Source organism: Tauraco erythrolophus, chromosome 19 (assembly GCF_009769465.1).
Source record: "Tauraco erythrolophus isolate bTauEry1 chromosome 19, bTauEry1.pri, whole genome shotgun sequence".
In the NCBI taxonomy this organism is placed as follows: Eukaryota; Metazoa; Chordata; class Aves; order Musophagiformes; family Musophagidae; genus Tauraco; species Tauraco erythrolophus.
The window spans coordinates 8,046,765-8,069,092 of NC_141483.1; the positions used below are offsets into that span (position 1 = coordinate 8,046,765).

At 41.8% G+C, this 22,328-nt stretch overlaps 1 protein-coding gene across 3 annotated transcripts; it reads right to left on the bottom strand.

Annotated features, from left to right (window-relative positions):
• Positions 1 to 462: 462 nt before the first annotated feature.
• ANKLE2 (ankyrin repeat and LEM domain containing 2) lies at positions 463 to 21,063 on the bottom strand. 3 transcript variants are annotated; one of them, XR_015222711.1, is made up of 14 exons: positions 21,032 to 21,063; positions 16,543 to 17,031; positions 14,180 to 14,371; positions 12,829 to 13,022; positions 11,686 to 11,874; positions 11,267 to 11,389; positions 10,824 to 10,890; positions 10,019 to 10,200; positions 8,647 to 8,753; positions 7,578 to 7,771; positions 5,918 to 6,641; positions 5,220 to 5,351; positions 3,985 to 4,284; positions 2,628 to 2,664 (listed from the first exon to the last, which is right to left on the bottom strand). XR_015222711.1 is itself a non-coding variant. In XM_086623443.1 (13 exons), the coding sequence occupies exons 2-13, from the start codon at positions 17,018 to 17,020 to the stop codon at positions 2,427 to 2,429; spliced, it is 2,820 nt and encodes a 939-aa protein (XP_086479569.1). In that variant the 5' UTR covers positions 17,021 to 17,031; positions 21,032 to 21,063; the 3' UTR covers positions 463 to 2,426. The 3 variants fall into 3 exon arrangements, 2 of the variants coding, with proteins under 2 accessions (XP_086479569.1, XP_086479568.1); XM_086623443.1 differs by lacking the exon at positions 3,985 to 4,284 and having other exon boundaries at positions 463 to 2,664; XM_086623442.1 differs by lacking the exons at positions 3,985 to 4,284; positions 21,032 to 21,063 and adding an exon at positions 20,724 to 20,970 and having other exon boundaries at positions 463 to 2,664.
• Positions 21,064 to 22,328: the final 1,265 nt, after the last annotated feature.

The following is a 22,328-nucleotide window of genomic DNA, read 5'->3' on the forward strand; positions in this document are numbered from 1 at the left end:
GTAAAAAGGACAAAAAGGAGAGCTCTAACAAACTCGTATTAAAACGGCAACAGCGCCCTATGACAGCTCAGGAAGGACCAGGGTGGAGAACAGCAACTTACCAAACGAATTTGGCTTTAACATGGTATTAGGCAATTACTCATCATCTGAAAAATTTCTCCAGAATGAAAGACATCATTTACATTAAATTATTAAAAAAAACCCACTAAAATTAGAAAAAAAAAAAAAACAACACACCAAACAAAACACCAACCCAAAACCGTTTAAAGTAAAACTGCAGGAATTTGAGACTTAAAAGTTGTTTGAGACCACAGAGACTGCTGCATCAAAAAATGAGACCCAAAAAAAGCCTTATGAAAAAGTCAGTTAATATATTTGGTAACATGGCAGGTTGTGGTTGGTTGTGTTTTTTTTTAAAAAAAGGTCTCTTAAAGAATGACACCCCCACCCCTTGCCCCATGACCCCCAGCTCCTTGACTGGAATACCACTGAATGACAGTCATTTGTGTAAAGCAGCAATTTGTAACATCCAGCTCACTGGAAACAGGCTTAATTATAAAGAAAGAGCCAACTAAGCTTTTTTTTTTAAAGAATAATTTCTAAAATAGGAATGCTGTCCCCCAGCGGAGAGCTACCGCACCAAATAATGAAACTTAGAAACAGAGAGACATTAAAATGTGTTACGTTCAGAAAGCCCAGGAGAAAAACTGTTATTTTTATGTGCCTATAGTAAGTGGATGCCACTTTTTAATTTTTTTAAACTTCTAAAAGAACAAAAATTTTTTAATTAAAAAAATATGTTACAAAAGGCACTATTAAGCTTGCAAAAGCATTAAGTGCAGGGTTTTTTAGGTTTGTACCAAATGATGAACCTATCGAAGGGCGTACGGAACAGCCACTCTGCAGTGTGCAACAGCCATCAAACCATCAAGCGCTGGATTCCTAAATCCAGCCTGTCTTGGTGGGACCCACAGGTGGTGCATGGACCCACTACTTACAGCACACCATCCTGCCCCCGCCGAGGGCTTCCTTAGCCATGAGCATCGCTTATGGCCGTCCAAGGAGGCTCCATGCTTTCTCACATCCTGCGTGGCACCAGGGAACCCAAATCCATCCCTTTTTACCAGCACAGCCTTGGCAGACTTCAATTTGCTGATGAGATTTTTACAGCGTAAGGATAGACAGGTCTGCCTGTTTGGGGGTTTTTACCTAGAGAGCTCTCAACACTAGAGAACTCTTTCTGGAAGCCTCTTTCAAACAACATTACAACCATTAAGCGTGATGCAGAAAACTGTCTTTGAGTTTTGAAGAGTGTTCTTCAATCCCAGCATCATACTGTCGAAACAAGTCATTCTTACAGAAGACTAAAGAATAAAATTATTGACAGCTGTAACAAAAACTCGTTACCACATCAAGACTAGAGACATAGTAAAAGCTTGGAGTTCAATATAAATATTTTTAGTCCTTATTCCTCAATCTTTACCGCTGGGAAGTAAGGAGCCACAGCATGGGTCACTGGCTACCATGTATTACAAACTAGACCATTAAGGTATCTTGCTGGTAAATTTGCTGAAATTATTGCTGATGTGCTTTTGTGTAGTAACTATTAAAATCTGCTAATATTAAAAGCTTCTGTGGGGAAAAAAACAGCTAATTTTTAGATTATTTTTTTTTAATCTTCAAACTAACATTTAAAGAAATACCAGTAATTTCTATAGTGCCCCTGTACTAAAACACTCCATATCTTGGTGTTTGTAACAGTCTTGGAAGAAGCAAAGACTCAAGGTTTTCTGTGTGAATTCGTGCAGACATGCACACATACAGTGTCAGTGTGTGGCTCTGCGACTGCCCAGACCAAACTGCTGCCTACAAACACTTTCTGTTTACGCACAGGGTTTCGCACTCACGCTCAGTACTGGGAAGTTGCCATTTCGTTACTCGGGCTTTGTTACAGGCTTTTCACTGTGAGCACTCCCCCTGCAAGTAGAAGAACAGTTTACTTCTTGCCATCGATTTCCTCTCATGACATTTCTGTTTACTGATGACCTGCTTCCTCCAGACTATCCAAGCAAAGAAATGCAGGGGAAGGCTAACAGGTTCAGGACAACAATGACAGCTGGTGATAGCAAAACACCATTTCTAAGGAAAGGTTCAGCTCACTGCTGAACTGGCAACAAGGGTGAATTCATAGCTACTGGACAACTGCACTGACTGTCACTAACTCCTTGCATATCACCGGTGATCTATCTCTCATATGCTATAAAGACATACTCTTTTTTTTTTAACATACACTTGTCCTCAATTGAGGAAAAATAAATAGCCAAATACAAACCTCATGTCACTTCAGTAACATTGTAGTTTTTTCCTCTGCTCTAACAATGAAAATATAATTCAGAAAATATAATCCCAGGAATATGAATCATATTTTAGTGGGCAGAAGGCTCTGAAAAATGACGCAGTTTTAACAGAGCATGGTTGACACAAGCTGGACTGTAGCGCCCAGGACTCCCAGGGTCTGGAGAGAACGAGGCGGCATTGCCATACTTCCCTGGACTTCCTGTTACGGGGCTGTTTCTTCCTGAATTAGAATACACTGAAGCACTTGGAAGGCTGGCAGTGCTGGGTTGGGACTTGAATCTTGCCTTCAGTGCTGCACTTGGCCAACTGAAAGAAACAAAAAGTCATTTTGTTAAGAAAACTGCCAATAAGGAGAGCAACGGCTTTACTCAGTATCACTTGTAGAGCTCAGAAATAATACACCAGCAGAGAAAAAGGGTAACTGGTTAAGAGACAGGTCACAGAAGAAACAGTGACAGCACATTATGTTACATGTAGACAGTAAGCTGCTGTTTGCTCCAAAACGGTCATTAAGAAAAGAAACGGGTGCTTGCAAAGCACCTGGACAACTGCAGCCCAATGCCCCCATGAGAAAAGGGCAGCAGGACCAAAGTTGGCCTGATGGTGGTTGGTGCCACAGCTATTGCTGGGGCTGAGCAGGATTTACCACCTCCTTTTTAAAAATCATCTTCACGTTCAGATGTCACAGAAGTAACGTCATTTTTCTATACAGTAAGCGTCAGATTTGTTCTTAAAGCAATGAGAACAAGCATCTAAAATTTCTTTGAAAGCAGAGCAAATGTTAAATTTGTTAAATTAAAAAACCTCTTCTGTAAAAAAAATTTCCTTTTTCTGTAAATTTTATCTTAAGCCAGGCAGAATGGCCAAAGGTTGATTCTTTCTTTCATATGCGAGGCAATTTCTTAAGATGAGCCACTACAGGGAATACGCTGTAAGCGAAATATATTTTGTAAGGTTTTTAAAAATAAATAAGTAAAAGCCCACACACCCCCCACCTATGAAAGACACACATGCACACAGCCTACTTAAAACCTTTTGAAAACAATTTTCTTCTGACAGACCTACTGGTACCTGCATCATTAGGTCCGATTTTTGCAGTCAAAATCCCACATGCCTAAACACAAAGTGATCTGGTGTGTCATTTCTGCTTTTGGCAGAGGTAGCACTGCAAAATTAAGGAGGCCGACAGAGTAAGCCTTGGCATTGTCAAATAATTGCAGTAATTGTTTTTACTCATGTGATAGAACAGTGATTACACCTAAAAATCTTGTGTTCAATTTTAGCACTTTCGAAGAACACCTCAGACCTTTCAGACGATGGAATAGGAATGAAAAAAGCCTGACAATTAGCCTATTTCTTTCAAAAATTAATCACAAAAATCAGGAGACAAGACAATTTGACTTTGAAAAGTGAATCGGTACAAGAACACATCAACCAGGCACATGAAAATATTTGCCTGTTTCTACGCCACTTCAAATTGCAGAAAAACCTCAGTGAGCTTCATGTTTTTTCCTAAAACTACACTTGGTGGCCCTACTTCAGTGCACTATTTGAAACACAGTGACAAAAGAAAGCTGCTTTCTTTCCCAGTGCTGAGCACTGGGCAGTACCTCTCCTTCCACTTACCATCTGCACTTCTTTCAGCCCTGTCACATGTTGTTTCAACTCTTTCCATAACATTCCTCCTGCTCCAATCTCTGCTAACTTAACAGAGTTGCACTTCTCAGCTGCTGGTTCCCAACTCCTACTCTTAATTTTGTGGCCAATAAAGCCATCAATTATAATTTTAAAATTCTCTCAAGCTCTGACAGAGCTTAAAAGGTTCTGTCTTTAAAGCGTGTTTTGAAAAATTTATGTTTAATATTTATATTAAGAACTTCTTAGTGGAAATAGTTCTCAAAGTGGAATTTCCTGCATTTAACAAAGCTAGAAGAAACAAGAAAAAAAATGAGAGTCAGTACAGGCCATTTGACGGTTTTCTGCTCCTGCCTCCTTTCCCATCTGTTGTGTGGCACTGGGTCATTAGTATCCTTTCTGAGAACTTTATCCTGACTATATAGAAATTGTAGGCTGTTTAAGCAAGGGATTCTTCAGTGTTCTGGCCCGTATCTGTCACAATGGAAATAACTCTTTGCGTTAATACAATTACCAGAAGCCACCACTCGTATGAAAACTGTCACTTTGGGTCCCCAAAAGCAACAGCATTCGAAACAAAATGTACAAATGGCATAAGACATATTCAGGCATCCCAACAAAATTCGTGTAGCAAAACTACAACATTCTCTCTGAAAACTTAGCACACACCATCGCTCACGTGAACAATTCCTTCGGACCGGGGTGACAGAGGGCAAAAATACAAATCGTAATAAAAAGATGCCTGAAGATATTAAATTCACTTTAACATCACTCTGCACAACCCAAGTACCTCAAAGCAATACCATGATATTGCACTACATCCACAATGGGCATGAATTACTCGCTGGTATCACAACTACCAGTAAGACCAATGAAGGATCCAAGAAGTAATAAATCAGCAAACTGAAAGAAACATTTGCCAACTGGAAAACACTTAGGCTCTTGAGACCTTCATTTTCTGTCTGATTTGTTTGTATAGATATGCTGAAGTTATCTGGTACTGCAGTGTAATGGAACTAATTTGACTGCAGCGCCAATAAACATTCCTTAGGAACAGACAGCAGCCAAAAAGGCTTGGTGCTTTATTTCAGAAACACACCAGTAGCCAATACAGTTTAAACCAAGGCTTTTGTGCGCAACAAGGCCTGAAACTCTAGATGTTCAAGCTGTTCTGCAGCTGATCCGCTAAAAATTTTATTTCAACTCGTTTGAATTTGCAGAAATACCTTTGCCTGTCAGATGAAGAGTACGACTGCACCGCGTGCTTCCATTTGTAAACAACTGGGAATTTCTGTGGATCAATCTCCACTGCTTCTATAGCTGCTAAGACATCACTATCCAGCTTTGAGGGCTGCTCCCTAGAATAGAAACAGAACTAGATGAAAAGAGAACTATGTATTTCTCAGGCAATAAGACATCCCAATTCCAAAACATTTACTTTTGATATAAGCAAACAAATTGCCCATACTCCTCCATAAACACTGTTTCTCTATGAACTTCTTCCAGCAGGTCCACACATAAATGACTGTACATTGTTACGTGGTAGCCTTGTAAAATAAAAGTGTTGACAATTTAATCCGAGGAGTCCCAAGAATGCAGCAAATACTTTGTTAATCTGAGTCAGGCTCATCATGAAGTTACAAGGCTGACAAATGGATGGTGAATCAAGGTAACTGAAACTGACTGGGAAACAAAGACCTCTCCTCTTCCTCCTTGTGTTTTAGACACAATATTCGGGCAATCAGCTGCAAGAGAAATGTACAGCTACTGCACAAGCATTGGAAAAAGCTTTATGATCACTCGAGGCAGACTGCAACTGGTGTTGCTTAGTATCATGTCATGTCAACCTTGCTGTCAGCAAAAAGCATCTTGTTTTGCACACATAAACCAAAGCACAAGTAAGTATTAAAAATATGATTCTTACCCAAGCAGGAATAAGTTCTTAGAATTGTCATTTGTGGGTGAAACCTTCAAAAGAAATTTCTGGGAAGAAAGTTCTTGACGTTGCTGTGCCTCATTAGTCTGAATTCCAGATGCCATGGACAGCCTCTCCTTTTCTGACGGTATCTTGTGTTCTGCCCTTAACTGGCTCTCTCCAGGTTTACCTGTAACTCTTGGCTCAGAAGAACTTGCCAGTGAAACTGCGTAGCAGGTCTTATCCGGATGGTCCTTGGATATTCTCACCTGACTTGTTCCTTCAGCCAGAATTCTCTCATTCTCAGTTTTTTCAGTGATTTTATTTGATTCTCCTGCAATCTCTTCTTCTTGGAACGACAGGCTTTCAAACTCTGACATTAAATTGGAAACGGGTGATACAAGGCATTCTCCATCGTGCAAATGCTTTCTGTCACTAATTATCCTCTCACTGGACACAGGATTACAAAATCCGTTTTTGCTGGAAGAAACCGCCTTTTCATAGTGCCTGGGGTGACCTGATGTTTCCATAATGTTTACTGTGGGCTCCATTGACAAGATATCACACTCGGCGTCTCCAATAGCACCAATGCTAGGTTCTTGGGATGCAATAGGCTGGCTGATATTCCGTGCTGCGTTTTGTCTGTTTTTAATTTCTTCTAAGCTCATGTCATCATCATCCTCATCCAAAAATGCTCCAACAGAAATAGAATTGCAGCACTTTTTGCTCTTGCCTGTAAGCAATTTTAAGGAGAGCAACACATAAAAAGACTTTCGACAGAACACCAATCAAATAAACTAGGAACAAACACACAATCTTTATGCCTCATCCTATATATCGAGGCCCTCTCTGACTTGTGCAACAGCATCAACTAACCAAACTGAATGCAAAATGACAACATTGTGGCTCTATCTTTTTTGCAAATAACCTTTTGTATCCTAGTCATTCCAGAACTGTATTTCCTACACTCCTCGCTTCAATCATTAACCAGCAACAAAGGATAAAGTCAGAATCAAGCAGAACAGGGTAGGAAAACGTTACTAATAGAGAATAGCTTAAGTTTTCATCTCGTCCAAGCACAAAGGTTTATGACTAGTCCAATGACTATCCTTCACGGTCTTTTCAGCCAGGTTTATCCCAGTAGCAGAGCCCCTTCAGATCTATAATCACACAGGAGAGAAGGAGGAAGGAGCACAAAGACTTGGGACTAGGGTGTGCCTTCCACAAACACATGGCAAGCAGTGACCTAAGAAAGAATAAAAGCTTTCCTCAGTTTTCTTCACTGTGTCTTTCATCCTCAACTGTAAAGAACTATTCCTTTATTTTAAGAAGCTATTCATTCTGTATCTGTGGATTACAAAATTCTATCCTCTGAGGTGAAATTCCCAAATTTCCAAGCAGAAACATACTGAAGAAGTAAGTTTTCTTACAGGAATTTCATCTGGGGGCTTACAATCAAATAAAGCACTTCACATAAGGTCTGTTCTAATTCTCCTATGTTCCCAGTGTTCCCAGCTACTTTTTCGATACGGCAATCAGACTGTTTGGATAACAGATGAATAACAGCAACGACAACAGGTGAATACTGCTTCCCCTGGGCACCAAGCTTTTTCTCTCCCTCTTCTCCCTAGGTACAACCTGTTGTTTGCTGCAGTTGCCCTTTTCTTACCAGAAGGATGTGGAGTTTTATATCTATTGCAGGTTTCATTTTCCCCTGTTTCTTGCTGAGCCTTTTCACTCATTTCCCGATGACTCAGGTACTCTTCTAATTTTCGCAACCCCTCCTGGGAAGACAGATCAACAAAACAGCCCAGAAATTCCCAGTATTCAACCCAAGGGAACCCCAGTTCATGAGCTAACTCCCTGCAATAAATAAAATAAAACGAATCATTTGTGAAGACATAAATATTAGTTTGACAACAACTTTTCTGAACACAATTTATCAGCTATTAATAGTATAAACGTGCAACTAGGCAACACAATTCTGCAACAATCAACAGTCTGCGAAAGCGATACACACATCCTTAGCAAACACAGTATCATCTAATTTTTTCTAGATTATTTTTCAAATTTAATCTACTATTCTTACAGTCAACACCATAAATATTGCTCTTTTTAAGCTGACTGTATCTAGATATCAGATAAGAAATGAATCCACACTGATGCAGACATAATTTGAATGATGCTCCATTCATAGCTTTTTCTATTTGGAATTGGGAGCAGGCAGGAGAAAGTAGGGGTTATTTCAAAGAAGGAAATATAATCATCTTTTAACAGTTTTTCTTCCATAAATTGCTGATACAAGGTATTTTAACAGCAAAGACACACACCACAACACACAGCTTTTACAAAGCAGAACATTTGTATTGGGATCTTTTCGTTCTGCTATTCCAACAATCCCTTAATTTTCCAGAAAAAGTAGGCTATGTATAATTTTACATCTTCTGACAAGTTAGGCAAGTAATGTTTGAGAAAAGCATTCTATGCATACCATCAATAGCAGTTAAAATATCTTTATTTCCAAAGCTAAGAAAGCTAGGTCTCACATTTTTGGCTATTTTGTTTACACAAAAATGCAGTAAAAATCCAACTACAATATACTTAATAAAATATTTCTGCCAATAACTTTTGCCCTAAGATATTGCTCAGTAAGTAATAACTGTACTCTCAGCACAAGTCTTTTGCTTTTAATTGCTCTGGCTATTGCTAATTTTTGATACTGATACTCTTTTAGATACCTTCCAACTCTTTCAACACCTCTCTCCAGGTCAGATTTCCTGACATTGTGAAAGAAGCCAGCTCGCTCCCTCGGTGGAGTCTTCCAAAGCCTGCGAAATTCTTCGGCCTTTAAAAAACAGAAATAATTTCAAAAAACTACCCCCCCCAGCATGAAGCTAACTCAGTGCTGGCTAGATGTCTACCTATGGGTCTAGAAGACATTTAGCTGTTTGCTGTCTACATGTAAACAACTCAAGTTCTGCCACAAGCATTGCCCAACTCCAGCTATGAATAATCTCATATTGAATCTAAAGTTGCTCCGCCCAGTTTTACTGGTTACTTTGATCTCATACCTGTTAATTAAAAGAGTAAGGACCATAATGTATAATCATCTTAAAGCAAACTGTACAGATACTAAATCTGCCTGGTTTTAATTTGTGTGCAGCAGGAAACAGGTATGTCTTATTATTTTCCCATGTTATTATATTTTATTTAATGACAAATGCTCTCTTGGTCACTGGTTTCTAAGACGCAAAGGTGATATTCTTGTATTTTATACTTAATTCCACAGACTTGCTGCAATTATTAGAATACATTCTTGCCGTATATTTTGAAACTAAAGGGAATACACTAATCATTTTTTGTAAAATCCCAAACCTCAGAAACAATGATGAAGAATTACATTAAGACATTCTGTCAGCAATCAAAACACTGCATTTTTTACATCCTAGGTCAAATTTTTCAGAGTATAAAATATGTTTACATTTACATCAGGTGAACAGAAAATTTACCAAAGAGCGTATTTACAAGAAAAAGCATTAAGCATTTTGGTCAAGCTCTGTTCTGGAAGAATTCAAACATTAGATGATGAAAGTCCTCAGTTGTGTTTCTTCACTATTTCTAAAGCTGCCATAGTTCCAGCAAGTTCATATTAAACAAATGAGTCAAAGAAACACCTATAGATTTATAATATATCGAACTGGTATCCAAGCATTCCTCCTGAAAACCAAAGACTCTGCTTTTCTACTATACTATCAATACTTTTCCAAAACTAACCCAACACCTACTACTTGGTCATTGTTTTTTTCCATTCGGAAAAAAAAAATTCATGTTAATTTAACAAGCAGAGGTGATAAACTGCTTCTAACATCCACTGTCCATTTCTAGAAATAAGAGAAAGTTATAGTTAAGATTTTTTAAAACCAATTCAAGTTTCTGTGCTTCTCCTTCTCTATGGAGGAAGATCCATCTCTTCAAGAAAAAGAGAGTTGCAATCTGAAACAGGACCAAGTTACACCACACAACAAATCGTGGGTGGATCTTCTAATGGTTCTTTTTTTAAAAAAAAGGGAAAAAAATAGGCATTAGAGTCATATGAAGTTCTCTGCTTACCTTTGAGGGGCTCATGGGGCCTGCGAAAGCCCTTATCGACAACACTGGATCTTTGGGGCTGCCAATGTATTTAGATAAAGTTCTTTGGGGGCTATCATCTGTCTGATCGGGTGACCACGGTGCACCAATTACAGGAGCTGAGGAATTGTCTTCTGCTCTCAAGAGTGGTACATAGTATCGACCTAAAGTAATATAAAGCTTTCTTCAGAATTTTATGTCACATTAGCCTGCTGCTCCTTTAGTAGAATATCGATACGCCCGTATATTTAAACATTTGACTTGACTTCATTAGTAAAACGACTTGTAATTCAGACTCACTGTTTCAGTATTTACTGAGTGCTCCCAGATGGCATTTTAGCACAGGCTCCCTTCTCTCTCCAATACAAAACCACCTGCACTGATAAACACACCCCCTCCCGAGTGATCTTCACCACATTTACAAACCTCCTTTTGCAAATGTCTAAACCCACATGCGACAAACCAGTGGAAGTTCTGTCAAAGAAATGACACGACTGCCCTGCGTGACAAATAAATCTCTTCTCTGTAAAGGTGTTTTATTCGCTTTTACATTAACTGCTCTGCCTCAGGCTCACTGAATAAAGTGAAGGCCACGGCTGCGTTACAGAGCGATGAAGATAACCTTGTGAGCCATACGGTAAGAGTTCCGACCATGCAATTTAAAAGACAAAGTTCTCTATTCCTTGTCAGTTTTAGTTTCCCTTTGGTTTTCACAGCACTGTACAGTAGCAACATTTATGAACAGCAATGTACATCCCTGACAGAGGGTAAAACTCTGAATACAGACCTTTCAAGTACTCTCTTAGCTTTTCTTTCAGTTCTGCGGATTTATTCTTGCTTCTTTCACAAACCACCTGTTAATATAATTTTAGTTGCTTGTTAGTAGAGCATAAGACATCAATCTCAAACCAATTGCAACGTGTGTTCTTTTGAATAGTCACATCATTGGCCTCTACCCATCTCATCCAGTACTTTCAATTCGTAGTAGAACAAACCACTAAAATGCATCCACATCCATAAAACGGGTACTGTAAAGAAAAAGCAGTGAATCACAAAATCTAGAACTTTTCCCCAGATACAGTCAATACAAAATATTTTTAATGTTATCAAAGATGTACACTCTAATCATGACACTAGTATCTTACTACAGTAGTTAGTAAATGTCTGAACCTGAAAAACATGGATTAGGCATAACATTTGCGGTTTTGTCGTGGACATGGAGAGACTTACTTCTGCTGGAGTTTGATCATATTTGTTTCTTGGATTTTTTACAATAGCTGGGTGTGAGGTAAGCACATTAACAACATCTAAATTCCCAAACTTGCAGGCAAAATGCAACGGTGTATCAAATCCCTGCAACGATAAAAAGGGAAAATTCACAGCCATTTGGAAACATGATGAAGTCAATCCCACGTATTTTATTTTGAGACTGGGAAAAGTGAATAAATGTCATGACTAATTATCAGGGCTCTTAACAGATCTTTTCTCACTATTCTGTAGAATAATGATCATTAAAACCCACAAAACTCATGAATAGCTCACTTTGCTAGAAGCATCCCCTCGTATTCTCTTTCCTTCTCCCTCACACATCCTTAACACATCCCAGTTGTTTCCATAACGATAAGAACTGGCAAGCATTCAGATCTTACCATTTTATCTGGCGTATTAAGGTAAAGGTCAACAATGTATTGGATGCGATTCTTCAACATGACATCATTATCATCTGGATACATAAGCCGCATAAATTCAGGATTTTCCAAAGTGTCCAGTAATAATTGGCAGATACCAGGTTGATTCTCCTTGGCAGCAACATGCATGACATTGTACCTACACCCTTCCTGAAAAAAAAGGACAAACATTAGAATGAACTGAAATCTAAACAGCTTTCTTACGCCCATACGCTTAACTGACATAACTGTGAAAATGCAAAGGTTCCCACACTGAGTCTTATGTTTAGATTTTTGTTTCTAACTGTTTTATTAGGAAAAGATGTTTACAAAACAGTACATAAACACTCGGAACTGCAGTAAATTACGTGATATTGTAAAGACTTACGCATCTTTATACTCACATGATTCTTACAAAAAAAAGATACTACTGAGTATAAGAATAATTTTGTTAATTGTATCTAGGGTGAAAATGTGGCAAAGGAGGTATATTAAGATATCACATAATAAAAGGGGATAGGAAGTTCAATGTATAAAAAGAGGAAGAAAATGTGTGCGTATGTATATATATAATTCAGTTTGCTGCAATACATTACATACAAAATTTCAACAACTTCACAAAGCTGGTCTGATAGAAGTCATTTGTTAAAGTAAGGTTATCAGTGTCTGCTAAATGCTACCTTATACATGGATTTTAGATGGAGACAAGGTTTGAAATTTAATGGTGGTGCCTGGGTAAGCAGTGCTATGGAATACCTACTTACAGCCTAGGCACTGCCCTGTTCCTTAAAACCATTCTATTTGAAAAAGACTGGAATTATTTGGAGGAGATCAATACTATATGACAAAGAGACTATTCTTTCACCACTGGATAAAACCGTTCTCCCCCTAAAGAACTGCCTACTCAGTTGCTTTAGCTCTTCTGGAGCAAAGCGAACTCTCAGTTACAACGGGTGACCTAACGCAAGACAGACAACGCCACGCTTCTCTTCGCTTTAACAACCAGAAACTTTGCAGTGTGGAAAAAAGATATCTTGAAGGAAGAGTAGGAAACAACACGCTTTCCAGTTCTGCTTATCAATCACTAAACCAGAACTTGGATTTTTCCAGTTGATTTTTTTTCACCTGTACAACTGTTGGGTTGTCTCCTGACCCAATCAGATAGCGAGGGTTACTCCAAATGAGTTCTGAAAACGTTGCTGTATCTCCTTTCTCAACGGCTTTCCGAAGTTTAGCAGTAAGATCTTGAGTACGTGGACTTTTATAACTGTTGGCTCTCTCCTTATTAGCAGTTTCGGTCTCAGGGGAGCATAAGCCATCTATCAAAACACAAGTAACACGTCTCTAGATACATTTTTTTCAGTGACCACTATTTTTATACCCAGACCATGAAAATAAGCTTTTAATCTAAAATATATACTAACTTTGCATCTTTAATGTACAGGAGTAAAAAAATTGAGGTCAATGACAAGACAGCTAAAAATACTAGTAGTTAGTAATAGGGAGGGAGGGGAATATGACTTAATCATCTTGTAGAACTGTTTCAGACTTCAACAGGGACTGGTAAAATTTATAATTACCATTCTGCTTCCATCCAAACTTCAAAGCAAAATTCAGTAAGAAATAAGGATTTTCTGAATATTAAAATTGCTTTTGCAGTTCTGTGACTACCGAGTCTCTCTAATCTAGTAACTGGGAACACTACAAAATGTGATCACTGTTTACCATTCTATTGCTGAACTTAAAACTCACTTAAGTATAGTTCTAATTTACTGTGCAATTTTATCAGCGTCTTATCAAACCTGAAAATCCTGAAGTGCATGAGTAAAATCACATCCTATCAAATATAACCAGAGATGACTAAGCAACATATCTATGCAGGCCATTACCAACACTTAACAGCAACATTTTTTAGTGTAAAATTCATGTGAACCAGAAAAATAACTGCTTTTAGAAGTAATCAGTTTACTTTATCATAACACAGACCACAGAAACCATACATTGAAGGCCAAACCTTATGCTTTAAAACACAAAAAGCGGTCTTTCCATAGATTCCCAGGGCTCTAATTTACTTCGGTGGTAGTTCTTTACAAAAGAAATGGCAGGATTCCAACATACTCTACTTCTTTTTTTATTTCTGCACATAAACTTTGGTGCTCCTTTCCTGGAAAAGCATCAATTAACTTTAAGGATGACTTCTCCAGTGACAGTTATCATTTTATACAGAATTAAAACCAGATTTGAATTTAAAAATTAAAATATGCTTTTTATTGCCGATTTCTAATTTATTTCACAAAAAAAAAAGTAATTAGATACTGGTTGTGATATCTATACAATAATTTTATTTGGTGAGTAAGCTCCGGAGCTATGATTTAACATTCGTTTACGGCTTATCTTAAACCTGTTGCTTCTTCTCATAAAAAAATAACAGACTGTAAATTGCATCTACTGTACACAGATGAACACCCTCACTTACCTCTGTTAAATGATCCCATTTTCACTGGAGACAAACATAAAGAGGACTTGCTTGGAGATGGGAAATAATCACAGATTCCTTTAGCAAATTTCTCAGCATCCTCTCTGTTTGAAAAAGCTTTAAAACGGGAACCCTTAATCATCTTAACAGCTTGCAGAGCTTCCTTTTTATCTTCATAAACATGTATTCTCTCTGCAACAAAGTACAATCAAAGGTATTTCCACAATCTCAGATTTGTTCCTAGAAACAGATTTCAAAATTCTCAGACCATCCTTCCAGCTTTGGTCTCAAACTGTTTCTCTACCAAACAAGGCATAAGAATCAAAATCAAGTTTGCTCTTTCAGAAACTGAGAAGAATTTCACACACTCCAGCTAACATCAGGTGGCTTGCGTAGTGTCTGACCACTCATATCAATCAGTATCTGAACACCTTTTTTAATAGATGGGCCAGCTTCCACAAGTAAGTAATTCACATCCAGATGGAAAAGCAAATGCAGAGCTTATTCACCCTGCATGACTTCCATGTTCTCTTGTTCAGAAAGATCAACCACGTAAGTGATCCACTGTCACAACTTTAAGACCTCTACACAGAACCTTAGGTATTAGTCAAATTCTTCTCCTTCCTCTCCTTTTGCATTAACACTCATGTGTTCAAATCAAGGGATTTCGACATCCTTTTTATGAGAAAGAATGCTTATTACTGTCTCAGAGTAAACAATCCTTTATGCATGACTGTAATCCTGCCACCAGGCAGTTTAATAATTTCTTATTGCAGTATTCATCAATAAAACGTGAAGAACGACTGATGCTTCTAGATACCATTTGGCATTAAGATAGAAAGTAAAGTACGGAACCTGCTAGAAGAGATCATTTAAGCTTCAATTGATGACAGTACAAACAGTTTTTTGATCGTTTATTTGTAGGATTTCTTTTTATTCTTGTGTATTGGGTTTGTGTGGCAGGTTTTGGTAGCAGGGGAGGGGCTACAGGGATGAAGTTGCTAGAAGCTTCCCCAGCTCCAAGTCGGACCTGCCTCTGGCCAGGGCCGAGCCAACAAACGCCTCTGTGAATGACATACTTCAGAAGGGACAAAGAAACCTGCGCCATGCAGGATCTGTAGCACACAGGGGAGAAGGCACGGGTGGCTGTCTGTGTCGGGCTGCGGCTTGCAGCGCCCCAAAGCACCGGGCTCCCAGAGTGCCTGCTGGGCAGAACTCATCTCATCAAGGCCAAAAGGGTTCATCAGACCAGTCAGGCCCAGCACAGCTGCAGTGGAGAGAGGAGGGGAATGTGAAAGAAACAACTCTGCAAACACTAAGGTCAGTGAAGGAGGGGGAGGAAGTGTGCCAGAGCTGAAATTCCCCTCCAGTCTGTGGTAAGAAGGCAGGCTGTCCTCCTGCAGCCTGTGCAGGTTAACAGTGGAGCAGTCTGTGAAGACCCACAGCTGTAAAGGACCCCACACCGGAGCAGGTGGCTGTGCCCAAACACAGCCATGACTCTGTGGGAAAGCCTCTGCTGGAGCAGTCTGTTCCCAAAGGGCTGCACCCTGCAGGATGGACCCACACTGGAGCAGTTCATGAAGAACTGCACCCCACAGGAGGGACTCCCGTCAGAGAAGCTTGTGGAGAACTGTCTCCCATGGGAAGGGACCCCACACTGCAGCAGGGGAAGAGTGTGAAGAGACTTCCCCCTGAAGAGGAAGAAGCAGCAGAAACAAAGTGTGACAAACTGACCACAAACCCCATTCCCTGTGCCCCTGCACTGCTAGGAGGAGGAGGTAGAGCCTGGAAGAAAGGAGGGGTGGGGGGAAGATGTTTTAAAGATCTGGCTTTGTTTCTCACTATCCTTCTCTGATGTGATTGGTAACGAATTAAATTGATTTTTTTCCCCAAGTCTATTTTGCCTGTGACCATAATTGGTGAGTGATCCCTTCCTGTCCTTATCTTGACCCTTGAGCCTTTCGTTTTATTTTCTCCTCCCCATCCCACCATGGGGGAGGAGCGAGTGAGCAGCTGCATGATGCTTAGTTGTCAGCTGGGCTAAACCATGACATCTCGAGAGGGATTAAAAGCACAGCATAGGTATGAGTAGCAGCAGGAAATAATTTTCTTCATTTGAGCTACATCAAGTAGAGGATCCTCATGTGCATCAAGTATTATGGCACAACACCTGGGATGTCTTATAACTGTGTTTCTATGCCAGAAGATCAAATAAATAGTATTTACAGAAACAAAAAAATATTTTAAGTAATGCTTAAAATACTAATACAGTGGCGCTCATAGCACCTGCTATACAGAAAAAGGTCTACTTAGACATGACTGTAAAATGCTTATCATTGGAAATAAAGGAAATGAATATTTACCATTCCTTGCCAATATGTCATCATAAACTGGACAAACACCATAGAAGAGTGGAGGATCTCTGGACGGTGTCTGAGTACAAACTTGTGAATCAACACATCCTGCTCCACAGACTGGAGCTGAACAGCTCATGTGCATCACAGCATCTTCTTCTGGAGGGTTCAGACCTACACAGTACCCAAAGTCTATCTCTTCGGAAACACTTCCATGACCGTTGTGATTCACTGCCGTAGTTTTCAAAGCCTTTTGTGCTTCTGCCCCGCTGCTCTCAGATGGGACATTTCCAGCAGCCTCCTCTGACAGAGCAGACCCTTTTTCCTCCAATGCTCCTTGCCGCTCCAGCAATGCCTGAGCCAGTTTTTTTTCAAAAATAAACCTAGTAGTTGAGGTAATGGGCCCACATTTCAGTCCTGCTCTTACAATTTCTTCTCTAAGCTCATCGGGAGGGAGCTGCTTCAATCGGGATAATATTGCATCCATTGTTATTTCACCTATGGGAAAGGCAAAAAGAGAGGAGATAAACTGTGAAGAGTAACACAACTTTTCCTGCTATTTAAATGCTGTATTAAAGCCAAGGAAAAAAAAACCATCTCACAACAATTCTTCAGATTCTGAAGAAATTATCGCAGTTGCAGAGAAGACAAAATATTTTTCAACTCAATACATTAAAAACATTTTTACGCTATCAGAACTTATCCCAAAAATTTATTCCCTCTCCTCTCAAAAACTACTTAAAAGAGTATTTACAGATTACATTTTATTTTCATTTCTCCTTTCTAATTTTTTTTAAGTGAAAATTCAATCCAGAATATTTATGCATGAAAATTTATGACAGGCTGAGAAATACTTGATTCCTGCCATGAAGGGCACAACCTGTAAATGTCATAGAATACAAGAACATGACGACTAGCTAGCCCCAGTAACAGAATCCAGTTAGACAGCACCTACGGCTAAAAGCACGGCACTGTTTCTATTATTTCCATAAGAATTTCTAGCTGACAAAAGCATAAGGCGTAAGTATGATGCAGCAACCAGGGGAGTCTATCTCCGGCCATGATACAAGGCTGGAATTATTTACACAACATGTTGTTTCCCAGCCCCCATTTTGAGAGCAAACAGCCAGGAGAACAGGTGATCTTTTCAGATTTCCCTCTCCAACAAAGAGCAGGAGCTGGAAGAATTTCTCCGTTTCCAAAGGAAAATTCTTCTCTCTGGTATGATACTACAAGCCCCTCAGCTCACTTCCTTCCCTGTAATCCACACACTTGCAGCTTCTGCACTGGTCAGCGAAAAGACATTAAAACCAATATGACGCCAACACAAATTTCTGCTGTGAAAAACACAAGTGAAAAATACCAGATTTGGGCAGCTCAAGAACCTCAGAAGCGTTAAAAGTTACTCCATCAGATATCACCCATATAGCTCCACAAAGGCTGTGACTTCTTCCTGCGGCACGCTAGTTGGAATGGACAGCTTCAGGACACACACGATCAGGCTGTTGAATTCCTTCAGCTTGCTTTCACTCCCTGCTTAAACTGACCATTCCTTCACTGCCTAGTCATTTTATGGGTTATACTGGTTTGGATAGATGTATATTTTCAATTCCGGGTTTCATCCTCAGTTTATGAACTTAAAGACTATTGGACCACACATTTGCAACTTTTCCACATGAATTCATGTGTATTTTTTAAAATCATGCTATATTTGGAATAACACAACTCCTAGTCTTACTCCATTACAGACAGAGCAATCTCCCAGTATTGAAGTCAGTATCACCTGTAATTCAAAAGAGCGTTTGTGGACGCACGTCGCAGTATGAGAAGTGCCCACAATTTAGGAGCTCTCCTGCTCTATGTACAGGGTGCACAAGCAGTCGCCAGAATGAGTCACAACCCCCACTCTGATGGGCAAGGACCTTTGTCTGGGAAAATAACGCGAGGCTTGAATGATGAATGGCTGCACCTGAACATGCCAGGGATACAGAGCTCTAAATACTGGATCCTAATAAGTTAATTATTCAATTTGTCAAAGCGTACAAACACAGAACTAATTCCAAAATTGTGTCTCCGTCACAAATCACAGGATAATCAAAATCCCTTATTTTTCCATGTGTATTGCCAATAGTAGCATCACAAAATACACCAGCAAAATAGACGTGACAATTTTGCTTTTTAAATTACCCAAGGATTAAGCTGGTAAAGAATCAAACTTTTCATATATTAAAGAAACCCAAATGCATGAAGCAGTTTTTGTAACTTTTAGCAATAGTCAATGTAAGTAAAATTTTCACTGGAATCTGACTTCAAAACTATTACATTTCTAATACTAGTAAATACTATGGAAAAGATGTTAATGCCAAACTTTTAACTAGGTCTTCAGATATTATTACAACTCAATAGTTACATGAGTTTGAAGGTTGTTTTCTTGGAAAGCCATTTCCTTTGAGAGTTGGTTTTTTTTTTTTTTCGAATGTCTGACTTTAAACATCTTGTGATTAGAGAACATATCTCAGACCCTGAATATTTCACAAATATTAACCAGAACCTCCTTGAAATGATGGGAAACGACAGTATTTAAGCTTAAAAAAAACACCCTGAAACTGTGGCAAAGCCACAGTTGATGCTGCTGAGCTACCTCCCTAAAGTATTGTAGCTCCCTTATGATTCCTGAACCTCCAAGCAACCTCATTGTTACCATTATAACGCCTTGAAATGTCAGGAAGGATAATATAATGCCTTAAAATGTCCGGTATCTTATGTTTTGATAGAACTTAGTGCCTAAAATTTTCTTCCTCATCTATGTAAGAAAAAGTATTTATTTCATGCATCCAACATGTGAAGAAATTAATCTTTGGTTTAAGATCTACTGTTATAGGAAGAATTTTCTACAATAAGCTTGCTGTGGAAATGAGAAAAACATGTTAGAATGAAAACATAGAACTTTCATGAAACATGCTTGTGTTCTGACATTAGGCTTTCAGGTAACACAGATAAGCATTTATTAATTTTTAACTGCATCACCTGTTTTGACCTGTCCAAAACAAAAGGTGTGACTTGCAAACCTAAGAAACAGCAATTGCCTGTTTTAAGATAATCCTTTATCATTTGTTACATGCAGGTGCAAAGGGTGATTATTTGAACCTTAAAACGCATTTTATATTACTTCCAATGATCCATGGTACAGCCAGCACTGATAACAGCTACCGTTTCTAGTTTAGCCTACAATGTCTTGCAAGTTACCTCCAGTGGCTTTACAAATATGAATAACTGCTTTAACAACCAATGCACGTTCAAGACTTCTTCCAAATCAACCAGAATCTGGAAGAATATGTAAGAAATATATCTTCCCTAGTCTTACTGCATCAGTATGAAACAGCAGAATCTGTTTTTTTTAAAAAAAATAAGAGTAGTACCAAGAAAGAATGGACTCACTTCTAAGGATAGCAATACTATTTTATTCCTCTGCTCATTAAATCCTTCAGTAAATGAGCAACGTAAGAAAACAGACTTTTTTCTTTTAAGGCAGGAATTAAACGAGACACGTACCCTGTCTTTTGGCTATGGTTCGACTGCGAGGATTTGCACCCGACAGAGTAACTGTGGCTATGCAAGCCGGTATTTTGCCTACACTGCCTGTAGCCAAACGGGCTAACAGTTATGAACTACGTGGCAGAAGAAGAACTGCAAAACAAAGTTGGAATAAGCTACAGGAAAGCCACGACCGGGGGGCGGGGGGGAGGGAAAGACGACTTCTGAGGAACGAGAAATGGACGCATCGTTCTAGAGCCAGTAAGGGAAGGCAGAACCGGCGCGGGAGAGGGTTTGGACAGCCGAGCGCCAGCGCAGGGCCGCGCGAGAAGGGCGGAGCAGGAGCAGCCGGCCCCGCCGCCCTAAGCCGGGCAGAGGCGGGCGCCGGGAGCGGCGGGCCGCGCCGCGCACCGCCCATGACAAAGGGGGAACGGCGCGCCGGGCGCCGCGGCGGCGGGGCCGGGCCCGGCGGGGCCCGCGAGAGGGCGGCCCCGAGCTCGGCCCGTGGGACAAGACCCCCGGGGCCGCGGACGCCGGGCGGGCGAGAGGCCGAGGAGCCGCAGGCCGCCCCGGGCGGTGCCCGCGGCCCGGCCGGCTCTCCCGCACAGACAGCGGCAGCGCCGCCCCCCCCCACCACCCCCCAGCCTGTCTCTCACCTGGGCGGCTCCCGCCGCAGCGCCGGCTCCCCGCGGACAGCGGCGCCGGGGAGGACGGGGGCGCCGGGGCGGAGACGGCCGCTGCCGGCGCCCCGCGGCCGCCCGGCCTCCTCTCCAGCAGCCGCAGCAGCCAGCCCACGGCGCCGATGACCGCGCAGGCGGCCAAGAGCTGCCAGCCCGGCCAGCGGCCCCAGCCGGCGCCCCAGAGGGAGCCCCAGCCACCCGCGGCCCCGACCCACCGCTCCATGCCGCGGCCCGCGTCCCGCCCGCCGCACGGACACTCCCCGCACGCCCTTCGGGGATGGTACCTCAGCGGCCTCCCGGCTTCCGCCTCTCCTCCTCCTTCCCCCGCCGCGCCCCGCCCCGCCCCGCCAGGCCCCCTTCCCCGCCAGCCGCCGGGCCTGCCCGACCCGCTGCCTGACGGAAAAACGCCGCCGCCCCGCCCCAGCGCCAGACGGGGTGGCCGAGCCGCCCCCGCACCGGACTGCGCCCGCCGGACCGAGGCTCTCCGCCGCCCGGCGCTCCCTGGCGCCTGACGGGAAGGCGGCCCGGCTGCGGCAGCCCGCGGCCCGGGCGGGGGGCGCGGACAAGGCGGCGGGCCAGGGAAGGGCTCTGCGCGTGGGGACGAGAGGTGGGCGGCCCGCGGCAGCGCCGCCGCGCAGGCTGCAGGGCGGCCCGTGGCCCCGCTTGCGGCCTGGACGGCGCCACGGCTCCCGCCGCCCCTTAACGCTTACCGGGACAGCGGCCGCGTTTTCTTGGCTGCCGTTCGCCGCTGCCGGTTGTCGGTACCGCACGGGGCGCGGGGAACGGCTGCTGCCAGGCTGCGCTAACCGGCTGCAGAAAATGGAGGTCACCAAACTGCGAGCTGCTTCGGCAAAACACAGGATAGAGCCTTGTCTGTCCGCAGCGCGGGTTTGTCCTTTCCCGCCCGAGAAGCGGGCTGCAGGGGCGGTTTGCAAGACGCCAGGACCAGGCAGGATCTGCAACTACACCGCGTTGTCCTCGCTCGCCCAGGCACGCATCGTGCTACCAGCAGTAGCCTTGGTGCTCGAGAAGACACACAAGCAATTTGAAAGAAAGTACCTTTAAAGTCTGAGCATTAATCTCAAAATGCTGCAGTAGCCTCAGATGAGGTGGCAGAGATGGAAAACCATGAAGAAGGAATCCCCTAGTGCGTTAGAAGGAAACATAGAAACTAGTCTCGTTATTAGGTGTGACATTACTGCCTTACAGGTACAGCGACTTCTGTAAGCAAACTGGGCAGTTGCTGGTTCACATGACCAGAGAGAGCAGCAGGCCTTCAAGAAGCTGACAACACCCCTTTTAACTCGCACTGTTTAGTATTACAAGCAAGGTACAGTTACTTCTCATCATTGCCATCGGCTCATTTGGAATCCAGATGACATTTCTAGATTGTTCCATTTTGTACACTCAGACTTCAGGTGTTGGGAAATTCAGGCCAAGTGAGATAATGCTCATTATGTTTTGGTGTGGTTTAGCCTGATTGGCAACTAAACACCGCTCACCCACCTCCACCCCCAGGGGATGGGGAAGAGAATTAAAGGGGAAAAGGGAAGGTGACCTGTGGATTGAGGTAAGAACCAT